This window comes from Argiope bruennichi, chromosome 7 (assembly GCF_947563725.1).
Source record: "Argiope bruennichi chromosome 7, qqArgBrue1.1, whole genome shotgun sequence".
In the NCBI taxonomy this organism is placed as follows: domain Eukaryota; kingdom Metazoa; phylum Arthropoda; class Arachnida; order Araneae; family Araneidae; genus Argiope; species Argiope bruennichi.
In genome coordinates, this window is record NC_079157.1 from 106143819 (window position 1) to 106158645 (window position 14827).

Consider the following 14827-nt stretch of genomic DNA (forward strand, 5'->3'; position numbering starts at 1 on the left):
TTATGCATCAACTTCTTAAATGTTAATAAACGAGTTGTAATAATTTTTTTAACTAGCAGTAGTGGTGTTTCCCAAACAATTTATAGCATACTTTTTAAACAAAGATCTTATACCAAAGAACGACTTCCACGGAATTTGTGTACAATAGTTACCAAATATTAACCTTTGACGTGAATTTAGCATTTCTATTTAATCTATTGTGTCATTTTTGGCGATAAATATCTTGGGTTCGGTTAAGTGTATCCACAAATCGACATTGGGGTTCAGACGCGTTTTCCTCAAACGATAGAAACAAAGATTCGACACAAAATGGTACTTATAATCATGAAATCACATACCAAATTTGTCATTAAAATTAAGTCATTGCGTTTTCACGTTTCTGAAAGAACAGACCGAGAGACGATCAATGCCTTGTTGGATTTAGCTCAAAATTTGGCAGGTGTCTGATATATAGATGTTAAATTTATGTACTGAATTTTATTTATCTAGCTCTCTTCGCTTTGCAATTAACTTATATTCGAACAATCGGACAAACTTCCTCTTGATGGTTTTTGCTCAAAATTTGATAGAAATCTCTAAATTCATTGTAAAGATCTATACCAAATTTCATCCGTCTAGCTCAAAGGAGGAAAGTTAGCTAGAGTTAGTTTTTGAGATACCTTTATCACAGACAGATTTTTTCCTAAAAAGTCTAAGTTTTTTTTTAAATGAGGGAAGTCTAAACGTGGAAATTTATCAAACCAGGGAGGGTGGTCTTCATGAAAACCTTTCCATGTGCATTCTAATAAACCTGTTGTCTTCCCCTCTCCCCACATAAAATTGTAAACTTCTGGCAAGGCCGTGAGTACAACGAATGTTCAGATTTTTATTTTCAGAGTTCTGCGCATGAAAGTTTGTCTTTCGTAGCAGAGTAACGAAAACCGAAGAAGCATTTTGGAAACCTTTTTCCCGACTGATTTAATTCCAACATCTGAGACAGAATTAAAATTTTAGAAACAAGATCCCTTGCTATATTTCATTTATTTAAATTGTTGCGTCTTTGTATTATTGAGTTTACATATATACAAACATATACACCGACAAGCGCTCAATCCGTTTATTGATTTATTTCAGAATTTGAGATAGATCCACACTTAAGATTCCAAAATTATGTACTAAATTTCAGTTATTCAAGTTGTTGCTATTTTTTACTTTACGTGTTTATATATGTATGCGAAAAGTACAGGCGACAGACGGCCAATCCGTTGATGGACTTAGTTCAAAATTAGATGAAGATTTCATTAGATCTGAAACAGTATGCCAAATTTCATCATACAAGCTCTTTACATTTTCGTATACACATCATTCTCATATTAACATGGATAGCCATATTTCCCGTGAATAGATTTCTTTCAAAATCTGATATAAATCTATAAATTTGATGTAAAAATCCCATACCAAATTTTACTTGTCTAGCTCAATGTTTTGTAAAATTATGTTTTTTGGCTCAAGGAAGTCTGAAACGTAGAGAATCTTCAAAATTTCGAGTTCGAATTTTTTGACGACAGCAATAACTTCTCTTTGTATGCAAGAAAATAAATAGCATTCATATTTCAAATATTATTTTTTTGTATGCAGTTGTTTTCTATTTATAATTTTTTGATATAAAATTTTTTATCGCAATAATTAGATGAAATGGTTTACGATTGCTTATTTCGATCGAAAGCACATTCCACATTTTACAATGCTGGTATTCCCGTTTCTTTCATCATCACATAACATTCTAATATTTCGCAAATGTATTTAAAAAAAAAAAAAAATAGCAGAGAGAAAGGGGAAAATATCAATTTATGGCTATCAAAAAATAAGGACCATGATAGCAAATTAGGTATCACAATAGTAAATTGTAATTTTCTAATCGTCATCATTTTTAATTTTAAGGCAGAGATGGCAGAATCACATGAATAATGGATGCACAATTATTTTCTTAGTTAAAACTTAATTTGTATTAAATGAAATAAACTGAATATGAAGTATTTTTATAATGTTTCTTCATGTTTAATTTTTTTTATTAACAATAATTTTAAATTAGAATGGAATATCAATATTGGTTTTCCGATAACCAGATTTTTTGAATGTGTAACTAAGGAAAAGAATTTCCTGAAAATGTCTACTTAATATAAAGAACTTTAAATGGGAACTTCATTAGTACTATTAGTATAGTCTATTTTCTAATGGAAATATTGTAAATTAATTTCTTTTACTAAAAATTCGAGAAAAATATTTTTGATTTTTTTTATTTTTTTTTATTTCAATTCTTGTTAGAGCTTTAAAATATCGGATATATCTCTAGGATACATTATCTACTTACTAAATTAATACTCTTCAAAAACTGTAAATATTTAATGCAAAGAAAGCAAGACAGGAGACTGTATTTTATACAATATATAGCTTTTATTCAGCTTACCAATAATGAGACATCTCGCATTGCTTATGGAAGCACAACATTTCAATAATAAAGCTTTCTACTACATCATTCTTCGCCAGGCCTATTTGAACAACAGCTAGGAAAGAAATTTTTAGAATTCATAGTTTTTAGTACATCAGCTGATGTTTCCATCAGCCAATCACGTTGATTCAATTCATTGTTTGGAAAAGATTTCAGCCAGCGGTATCCGTTTAATGATCAGCAGATGTTCACATTAAACAGATGCAGATGTTTTATAAATCATTTCGAGCAAAATATTCGGTTTACGAAAATAAAAAAATGAGTTCTTTTCAAAAAGAAATTAAATAATGTATAGATCAGAATAAACATGATTGCTTTAGCATAGAAAAATAGACAATTATAATTTAAAATGGGCCCTTCTGGAAATGGTTCTAAGAAAAGTTAGAACACATTTTTATTATTCTTATTCATGTGATTAAAAAATAGAAACGACTTTCAAACAAAACAAATATAAAAATAATTAAATTAACAAAATAAAAGATACTACATCCAATAAATAATTTTACTTTTGAATTACAAGTGAAAAACAATGCACACAATTCTTACAAAAGTTCTGTTCGCTTTTCAGATAAAATTAGATTTGGCCAAACTAAATTTTTTTTTTCTGTCTATTCAGTTCGGATATCTCACGCTAGATATTAAACAACGCTGATATACTATCTTAAAGAAATAGATACAATAAACCTTTCAGAACACTAAACTTCAAATTACAATGGAGTTATATAAAAAAATCACTTTGCAGTACGACAACAAAGAAAATCACATCACTCACATAGGTGAGGCATTATAGATAGATTGCATTTGCAAGAACTGGCAACATAAAAAAAAATTGTTAAAGATTCGTAGAGATACAACAGATTCTCTGTAATTGGAACCCATAAACTGTGACACTCTATATAAATGTCAGTTAATATATAGTGTCCAATATATGACTATTTAAATGTTCTAGATATTTCAACCCTCATATTAAATACAAAATTATTTCTAAGAATCGAATGATAAATTAATTTGTAAATAAGTACTTTCAACATTATAATTTAAAGTATTATAGGCCATTTATTTAAATTAATTTGCTTTTAAATCCATTTATACTCCTAGAAAAATAATAAATGTAAAGTTCTTACCAAATTTAACGAACAAATTAGTCTAATGAATTTTAAATTTAAGAATACATCTTAATTTATTATATAAGTATTATAACTAAAAGCATAAAATTTTTTTTATTTCAATTATTTTTTAGTTTTCACAATTCAATGTAATAAAAATTATGGATTCTTAAAATCAACTTTCCTTAAATTCATCTTAAAGTATCATCATGAGTATGGAATCAAAATTTAATTGAATTAATTAACTGATATTTAAATTTGAAAATGTTAAAATAATAGTTAAGAGAATAAAAACTGATAAAAGTCTCAAAAGGCATATCAGGAAATGATGGGAAAATAGAAAAAACTATTTATTTCTTTAATGCAAAGCAATTCAGATTAAGTAAGCATACAAAAAAAAAAAAAATGAAATGAAATGTACTGAAGTCCACTCAATGATTTTAATAACAATGTTTCAATTGGTTAATAATCATTTAAAAAAAAACAGAAAATACACAAAAATTATTATTGGAGTGTAATTATCAATACTTATTTATATTAATTTAACTTTTATTTTTATCCTAAACTTAAATTTGTAGATTTTTTAATGTTTTTTTATACTTAAATTAGCCAAAAAAATAAAACTAAAGTAAGATAAACATTATATAAATGTGTAATTTTTTTTAGAAATAAAAAAAAATATTAGCATAAGTTTTTTTAAAAAATCGAAATTTATTATTCTATAAATTTAGATATTTTTAAGCCTGTTGGAAACTTTTTTTATTATACTTGAAGTAACTAAAGGATTCAAATCATTTAAATAGTCATTTTTACATGGTTTAAATGTTGAAGAATAACAAATACTCATCCCTCTAGAATGAGCCTCTTATATAGAAATTCATTCTGCATTAGTTTCATCAGGGCTGCAAGAACAAGTCTACTGTATTGATAAAATTAGATATTAAATACAATATAAAGTAGGTAACATTCATATCTCATGTCTTGGACACTTAAATTAAGTACACAAAGTCAAAATGTTTAAAATGCAGGATGGGAGATACAGTAACTTTAAACCATATAAGTTGATTTCATTATTATAAAGCAACATATTCAACATCTGCCTTACAATAAAGGTATTAGAACCCACAATGGATTACAATTTACATAAAAGTAAATAACAAAAAACATGGTTGCCTTTGATAAAGGCACATACATTTTTAGGTAATTTTTTCTAAGAATTCAGAGGAATTAGATATTTCATTAAAAATAAATTACTTTTAAATGAATATATCATGATATGAAAATACTTACAAGAAAGATAATGACAATGATTTATAATGAATTCTATAACAACCTATACCAGAGATCTTAAACATTCCATTTCATTCGAGATCCATAACTGGTAGATAAGAGAAGTTTTGAAAAGTTCTAAAATAATCCATATGCAGTATTGGAAAAATTGTTAGATGAATTGATTTTTAAAATTTGAAGCTAACCAAAGAGTACTAGAGATGAACAATCATCTTATTCAATTTAAGGCACAAAATACAGAATATATTCTTCAGTTATTCATTCAATTAAATTTCAGAATTGAAAATATTTCATTGAAGTTACAATTATATTATTGATACATAACTTTTTTTAACTATTTTAATACATAAAAATTATATATATATATATAATAAGTAATTTTATTCATACATTAATACCACATAATATAAATGTAAATTAAAAACAATTGAGATTTAACTAAATGCTTTTCATACCATGTAACATTAGTATAATTAATTCACTCTTATGTATGCTTCTTAGTAACTAATAAAAATTTACCAGGAAGTAACTCATTTTTTTAATTACTTTTTCCAAAAAATTTAATTAGTTCCCCAAAGAGAATTTGCAGGAAAAAGAATAATTTATTATCACAATATTTCTTACAATTTTTAGAAAACCATTAATGAAATTGTTGAAGTATGCAGCAGCTGGTAACAGAATTTTCCTGTACTGCACATGGATGATTCATATAAAACAATTTTTAAAAAAACTTTAATTTAAAATTTCAATAAGCAAACAGAAGAAAGTGTTTTTATTTGTGCTTTGAAAATATTACCCCCCCCCCCCGCCTCCATATAATATAAATTTCGGCAAAAATCTGAATAACTAGTGAAATTATAAAATGAAACATTAAAAATAAAACACCTTAATAGAATAATAAAACACAAAGCCATAAATGAATGAATCCTATTCATCTGCAATTAACATTTCTGTAACTATTGAAATCGAATCTTTCATGTTCATGTTGAAAATTATTCACTGTATTATAACTATAAAGTATATATTCCATATTTTGGTGCTATTTTTTTAATTCAATTTTCATACAGCTCGAAATAAGCCCTTTCATTTATCTCTAAATTCTTATCCATCAAATGTCTCCTTTAAAAATGGCTTTTGAAATTATGAACAAAAATATACACATGCTTATAAATAAAAATAAAAAAAAAATGCCTTAAATGAACAAACAATTCACATTTCAAGTCAAAATGAAATTAACATCACTGTAGCAACAAGAACATTAATAAATCTATGAAATACAATGAAGTAATAATGTTATTTTAAATTTTATGACTTTAGTAGTTCTTAAAGATATATAGTAAATAATTTTTTTATAAATAGATAAATCTGAGTCTGTATTTCTTAATAATGATTAAGAAATGCAACTATAATAATTAATAACATTTATAGCATTTTTAAAAACAAGGCAATATATAAATTTAAACATAATTAACAAACAATGATTCCTTCATCTTTTCATATGTTCCATAAATTACGAAGATAAGTTGACAATAATGAGGCTAAGCAAATAGAATCTAGATATTTTACAAGAAATAAATATTATCATGGCATACAACAATGAAGAAATTGGCATAAAAAGCTGAAACATAATTTTTAACTCTATTTAAAAGTAAATTTATTCTTTTATGTATACAAAACATTAAACAAAAAATTAAGCTAATAATATATAATCAGTTTCGATATAAAAATTAGATAGAATTCATCATAAAAAGTTTATAATTGGGCAAAAACAAAAATAAATTCTGATTGCTTTCTTGGAGATAAAATATTCTCTATAAAGTGAAACTTTATTTCATTTTTTTAAATTTTCAAATATAATGGAAAATTAAATTCTTGTGCACATATTACGCAAAATATTTCCTTGGACATAGATATTCATTTAGTTCAAAAATATCTTATAGAATTTATCACATTATTTCTCACGCAAATAAAATATTTTTAGAACATAAACAAGTAACTCTTAAAAATTAAAAACTAAAATGGCAGATATAATTAAAATTTCATATAAATAACTTTTTGATAAAATATCTAAAAAATAACACATTTCAATTTGGTTTAATGCAAAGTTTTCTCAATCATTCAATCATTTAAAATTTTTCTTTTAAAATACTTTTTTAACAAAAAGTAGAGTAAATTCTTTAGAATGAAAATTTTTTTGCTTTAGACTTTGTTTTAAATAATTTAAAGGAATAACAAGACTAAAATTTAAAACAGAAACAGTAAAATGACCCATTAGATTAACCCCAAATTAAAACCTTTAACAAATTTTAAAAAAAGCAAACTATATCATTTAGAAAACAACTGCTGTGTCTCTGAGTTGCATATAATTTTCCAAGGCATTGTTCATTGCTAAATATTACTTTCTTCGAGAATAGTGACCGACATACACAAAAATACACTGTGCCATTTCCAATTAACCTATTTTTATTTTTTAAATTGTGATTCGTTTTTAAATAGGAAGCAAAAATTGCACATTCTATTTCAAATGCTAATTTTACATTAAGTTAATTGAGTTAAAGTCGGTACTAACCCTTTTTTGCTTGAGAGAAGATCTCTATTTGGTTACTAAAAAATGCAAAAATTTCGCAGAGTCTTCGAAGAACCGAGGCGACTTTGAGAATTTAAACACAACAATGCTTTATAGTTATTTTCTTTTATATCTACAACAGATTTTTGAAACATTACAGACAAAACACACACTTTACAATATACATGTGTAAGCGACACAATAGCGATTTAACAGTAACATAGAATGTATATACATATAATACAAATAGTCTCATTGTCCAACATCACTCTTTTATACTTGATTGTACACATTGACATGCCCTGAGGAAGGCGTAACACTTTTTTTTTTTTAAATACATTGAGCAAGTCCCCATTCACTTGCACATTGGTCCTGTTGACTGTAACGCGCGCCAGCTCCACAAACTTTCTCATAGATCAGAAATTAGTCCAACACAACTGTACACAGACAAAGGTTGAGTCACAGGAAAGAAATCACAGATTTTTTCAAGATTTTGAAATTTTAGTCATATTTTACTGTACTAAATCCAGTTGCGAGTCAAACTTACAGTATTATAGCTAGCAATATTCTGCAATAAAATTTTAAATCTAACTTATTATTCTATATTATATTTGTAATAAAACTGTTAACCCATCTAACATTAAATGAAAATATTATGCATGAAAAAAAATTCAATATTAATGTGTGTATATTTTTGAAATTAGGAAAAATCTGACTTATCACATTGCCTATGTGCTAATATTTTTAAATTTTAATATAATATTTCTAAAACTGATAAATATGCTAAAATAAAATTTAGAAAATATGATTATATGCATTTGAATTGTGTGAAACTGCAAAGAAAATTTTTAAAATTGAAATATTTTAAATCCTTTATCAAATTGTTCAGTTAAAATTTATTTATTTGGGAAGAAATTTTAAATATCATTAAGAAATTCAAAAATAGCTATTTATTGTCTAATTTGCTGGAGTACCATGTCTCTTTGCAATGACAGAATATATAATTAAGAATAGACTTTGTGATTTAGAAATATCTAATATTAAAATACTGTATAAGCCTGCCGCTCCTAGCTAAATTTCCTGATGAATGATGCCTAAATTCAACAAATTCGATTGGAATACCTAATGAATGTTCAGTGAAATTGAGATTTTAACTCATCATCCTCTGGTTATCCTTGAATATTTATATCTGAATATCTAACAAGCTAACTGTGTTTTCTTCTAAAGAACTGTATTATGTTTTTCCAAAACACAATATAGCCCCCATCTCTCAAAGCAACAAAAAACTTCAAGTTCTTTTATTTTTAACTGTTAATGGTTGTCTTTCTATTGTGAAGTAATTTAATAACATATGATTGGATCTTTAAAATTATGCTCTGCACAAATTTACAACATTAATAAATAAATATATAATCAATAATGATAGTATTGTTTGCTAAGAGATGAGTTAAATATCAGAAATAAAAATTGTACTAATAATTTTCAATGGAATTTAATATAAAAGTTATGATTTTTTTTAAAATTATTGAACATTGAGTTTTTGCAAACTAATCTCATTTTTTTATCCAGCCTGTCCTTGTAAAAATTACAAGTTAATATTAAGCAATTCAAAAATTAAATATTCTTAATAAACTCGTTTTAGACAGAAATAAATAATTTTTGTTAGAATAGAAAATTTAGATTAATAATTAAGTTAATATATACATATATTAAATGATGAGAAAACTCCAAACATCATAGCATGGAATGGGCAAATGTTACACTATAATACTCTAAGTTGACTCCTGCCTTTACAAGAAAAACAATTGTGTTGGACTGATCAAATGAAAACTGATAAAAAGAAAAGAACGATGTGCAACAATATTTTTTCTTTCTAAAGATATCGCTATACAGGCTGAGCAAGTTGGTGGATATGTTTTACTAAGGCAGCTCCCTCCTTGACATTCAGGATCTGCATAAATTCTAGAAAGGGAATGAATCAGTAGACTGACTAGCAACATCCCACTTTCAAAGAAAGAAGATTGGAGTGTCCCGTAACCATAGACTAGCACACATCAGAAGTGGAAGATTATGGCAACAGCATAACATTTTTAAAGCTCACATTGTTGTTTACTCTTACAGGTCTCATATGTTGATCCCATTCAGGAGTTCCCGACAAATTTCGTTATACTGTAAGCTATCACCCGATATCCGCCTCATTTTGAGACGCTTGTCGTCGGGATGGGGTCCTTCTAAAACCTCCAGCTCAATCTGCACCCCAGCAGGATGCTCCACAGCTAGACCACGTTCAGATCGCTGCAGCATCATAGATAGACCACGGACAATGGGTTCCAGCTGCAACTGAATCTCTTGCAGAATGTCTGTCTCAGTCTGTGGAAGAGGTACATGCACACTACCACTGGGTGTCTTATGCAGTTGGTGTTCTCTCAAAGCCGACTTCTTACTCCACCAGTTGGAGGGCTTTCCAGCCCATGGATTTGGGGTTGGATCACTTGTGGAGATGTGCTGGCCCAATGACTGGCGGCCCAGTTTCTTGCCCAGCGTGGAAGTGGAAATATGCCCAATCGGCGGGAAAGTCTGCCGCAAATGCTTGGCATGAACATACGATTGTCGGATTGACTGTTTGGTGGCCCACCTCAGCAGGGACTTGGAACTGCCACACATGGCAAATTCAGTGGCAATATCCCGGTCCTCTGCCTCACGGCTGCTCTGCCGAACAAAGGCCCGCCTTCCTGCTCGTACAATATGCTCATCAACATTAGAGGATAGTTGGTACCGCTTTGGGACGGCCATCTGAACCACATCACTCTTCTGCCGTTGAAGGGGTTGCTTACGGGAGACAATGTCATGGTGAATTGTCTGTCCTGTCAGGGAAGAGGACGACACAGTGACATGACCAGTCTCATCCGTAATACTGATTTGAGGAAACCCCATTTGCTGGCAGGTTGGGGATGTTCGAGGACTTTCATCTGATGTAACTATAGTCAGCATAGTGTCACTTCCTCCAGGAATTATATGTTCAGTGATGTCCTCCTGAATCATGTCCAGGTTCTGGTAGCTCACAGGAGGTGGGCTGCTGCCACTTTTCTGTCCAGTGAAACTAGTTGGACAAGAATACAGGTGAGTTGGGGAGTCTGGATAAGGTTGTTTGGGAGAGGTACTACCAACAGGCAAACGGGTTGGAGAAGTTTCAGATGGGTATGGGGCACTATGGTGTGGTGTAGACATGGCCTGTATTCTTTGGAATGCTTGAAGTGGACATTCGAGACCGGAGAAGCTCATTGGACTACCCTGGTGCTGGAGGTGAAGTTTCTGTAGGTGCTGGGACAGAGCAGAGGGAGAACCTCCCACACTGGGTTGTGGCTGGTGAATGGGAGAACCAGCAATAGAAGGAGGAGAGGAAATAGAGGTTAAGTAGCCAGATGGCTGCAGTTGAGCCATTTGTTGAATGTGGAGACAATGCTGTCGTTGCATTTCAGCAGACACACGTGAATCCACAGCAGGAGAATGCATTTGCTGCAATGAAAACACAAAGTGAAAACAATTATTTCAACATTATTTACCATATCTTGCCACTAGAAAATACACTTTAAAGTCATTTTAAGATGACTAATTGCATCATTATATAATTAGTTCAATTCAATTTAACATTTCAACCTCTACTACTTATTTTTAAAAATAGCAAAGATTACTTTTAAATATGAAAATTCATAAAGAGTAAATAATGTAGAAACAAAAACTTAATTTCAAACTATTAGTAAAAAATGAAATCAGATGTTCTTTATTTAATAAAACCAAAAGTAAAATTTTAATAATCGTGTAAAGCAATCGAGCAACAGGACCTAAATTAGTATATAAAAATTCCAGAGTACTTTAATCTGTATAGAGTACAGATGGCTTTTATAAAACAATATATTAATAAATTAATTTTTACTAATTAAAAAAACAATAGCTGTATTTCTCAACTTCTTAAGCACTAATATGAATCCTTTCACTCAAATATGTATGCATATCAGATTTATGGAACTTCCCAACTTCAAAAATTAAAATTATAATCTATTTGAGATCTCAGTGTTTGATCTTCAATAAATAATCCAGAGTAATACATATTATTACAGCAAAAGTACCGTTAAACAAAATATTGGATACTTTTTTTCCCCAGAAGTTTTTCAACCACATTCGGTAATAAACAAATGAGGACTAAGTAATCCAAAAGATAATTTTCTAAAACTTTTTTAATTACCTGCAACTGCTGATACTCCTGCAAAACAGCCTTGAAACTGTCTGGACTAGTTTGAGGGCCAGTAAGAGTTTGGTAATAAATCCTGTCTAGTTGATTACGATAATAGGAAACGGGAGAGCAGCCATCACTAGCTCGTCTTACAGGGGAGTAACGCCCAGAGGTTGTCTGATGGGACGCTCCGTCTCGTAAACTCTCTCGACCTGAAACAACATAAATCAATTAATATAAATCCTTCACCTTAAAAATTTTTTTAAATCTAAATCATAATAGAAAATAATATTTTAAGATGATTAATCCAACTTATATTATTTTAAAATGATAATTTACAATAAATATAAATTACGTAATTGATGTTGTAGTGAAAATGTGCATAAATACAATAACAAAAAATATTTTTTTTAATCAAAAAATATTTGGTATTATTGTAAGCTGATTTTTTTAAAAAATTTAAAGTGGTATAAAAGTAGCCACAGATAAACACATATTCCAAAATTATCTTACTCCTAGATCTACCTTGTAAATCCTTTTAAAAGATTTTTGTTTTGCACATGGCACATGAAGCAATATACAATTTGCAGAATAGTATCTAGTCTATATACATTATTATGTCAATATACAGGGTGTCTCAAAAATCTTGACTGCAGCTTTTATTCGTTAAATATTGATCATAGACTTATACTGTAAATTGCAAAGTTGCGTAAAAAAAGGTGCAAAATGTTATGAAATCGATTAAAATTTTCAGGGGATTAAACTTAAATACAAAATTTTAAATTTTATACGGACCACATACAAAAAAATTCCCCAGAGAGTAAAATGTGCCCCATCCTCTAATAAGGTCACATACAAAATTTCAGAATTTTTTTCATGAAAAATCTAAAAGATATGTTAAAACAAAGTGGATGAAGGGTAAGTCGCAAATTAAAATGTAAATATTTACATCTTCAGTGCAGATGACGCGACGCAGGAATGCATCATCAGGAAATAAAATATGCTTCATATCTTTTGCTTTAAATACAAATTTTAAAATCTTTACTTCCTGAAAAATACTTTAAAATTTTATATCATGAATTACAGAATTTAATTTAAAAATAGCACAGTCAATGAACTTGTAAAAAAATTTAGAAATGTTTTCATATGCAAATATATGCCTCTGATTGGTGTGTCCCCTAATCTCGACAGACACATCGTTATATTATGTTATTTGTGCTCTGTCATTGATCACTATAGTTTGTCCACAGAATCTGAGACGACCACATTTCGACGATTCCATTTCATTAAGGGGTGTAACGCGGAACGATGAGTGCATTTCCGGTATTCCCTTTGACCTTGGATTTCCCCTATTAGATACTAGTAAATGTAAACATTTCCTCCTTTCACCCCACTTTAACGAATTAAACCCATCCTAACGCATGCGCAAAAGCACGGAGGGTTTACAATCCGTTCTGAACAATAGCATTGTTAACATTAGAATAACTCACACATAAATATTTCACACTTCTGCTACATTTTGAGAGTGCAATTAGCCTGTACAAGCAGTATGCCACAATACAGCAATGAAGAACTTTTTGAAATCCTAATGCTGTACAGTTTATGCAATCGCAATGTTAGCAAAACTGCATGGGAATTTCAGCGTAAATATCCCAATTCCCGACATCCGTCTCAGAGATTTGTGGTGGACCTGCTTTCATCAAAATGACGTCACAGTTTAAGTTGCGTGCTCCTGCAAACGGATTTATTATACCATACGTTATTTCCCGATTAGTGCAACGCATGCATGATATACGAAGCATATATCCTGTAGGTGGACCAGGTAGTCCCATACTTCACTCAACTGATGAAGAAATTGATATTTTGGCTTACTTTTGCAGTCATCCACATAGTAGTGTTCGTACTGCTGCTTCAGAAATGAACCTATCACGCGCAGCAGTGTGGTGAATTCTGAGAAGGAACAGATGGCATCCTTTTAGCATTCATGGTGTGCAGGGACAGGAGCCAACAGATTATCAACATCGTCTAAATTTTTGTAATTGGGCTCTTAATCAGAAAGATGCTAATCCCTCTTTCCTGAAAAAACATAATTTGGACAGATGAATGCTGTTTTAAACAAGATGGATGCATAAATCCTCAAAAAGGGCATTTTTGGTCAGACGCAAACCCATTCGTGATACATGCTATTCATCATCAGAGGCACTTTTCTGTGAATGCAAATCGCTTGCTTGGACCCATACTGTATGATGGTACGTTGATGGAGGACAGATATGTTAATGAGATTCTGAATGTGGTTATTCCTGATTTTATGGAGGAACTTCCTCCAACAGTACTTTCACATGTTTGGTTCCAACATGATGGATACCTAGCTCACTATACTACAGTTGTGAAACATTGGTTAAATAACGAGTTTCCAGATAAGCGGATTGGCTTGCATGGTCCAGTCAAATTTCCCCCTAGATCACCTGATTTAACGCCTATGGATTTTTGTGTGTGTGTGTGTGTGCAGTTGTTTATGTACAGCATTTTATTTGTCACCTCCCTTAACTAAAGAAGAATTGCAAAAACATATTTTAGGGGGTTGTCGTGACATCACCTAACAAGAACTTGATAGAGTGTATAGAAGTGTCATCAGATGAATGCAGCTCTGTATTGGCATGGATGGAAAACATTTTGAACAAGTTATGTAATCTTTCCTATAAGTTATTATTTCTACAAATTTTTAATACTTTTGAGCTAATAAATAGCAAAATTATTATTTATTTATCCAATCATTACTTTCTTTAGTAATTTGTGTACGACCCCTAAAACACGAACATCCGAATGATTTTTCCTCTTTGCGAATACAGGCATCGAAAAGTGGTTTAAGTCGGCATTTATGTACATATCTTTGAGACTTTTTGTGATAAAGTGCTGAAATTTTGTAAATGACCTTATTAATCTATGATGCACATTTTATTCATTGTTGATTTTTTTTGTGTATGGGGGTCATATAAAAATTTAAATCTTGTATTTAATCCCCTGAAAATGTTAATCGATTTTATAACATTTTGCTCCTTTTTTTATGCAACTTTGTAATTTACATTATAAGTTTATGATCAATATTTAACGAATAAAAGCCACAGTCAAGGATTTTGAGACACCCT

General features: G+C 29.8%; 1 protein-coding gene across 2 annotated transcripts in view; it reads right to left on the reverse strand.

Moving 5' to 3' along the window:
- Window positions 1-2413: 2413 nt before the first annotated feature.
- LOC129974962 (serine/threonine-protein kinase SIK3-like) overlaps window positions 2414-14827 on the reverse strand; it is a 40832-nt gene continuing 28418 nt past the window's right edge. For both annotated transcript variants that reach the window (XM_056087783.1, XM_056087782.1), the window contains 2 exons: window positions 11694-11893; window positions 2414-10966 (listed from right to left, as the gene is read on the reverse strand). In XM_056087783.1, the coding sequence (XP_055943758.1) occupies window positions 9575-10966; window positions 11694-11893 (1592 nt within the window). In that variant the 3' untranslated portion in view covers window positions 2414-9574. The remainder of the gene's footprint in view (window positions 10967-11693; window positions 11894-14827) is intronic.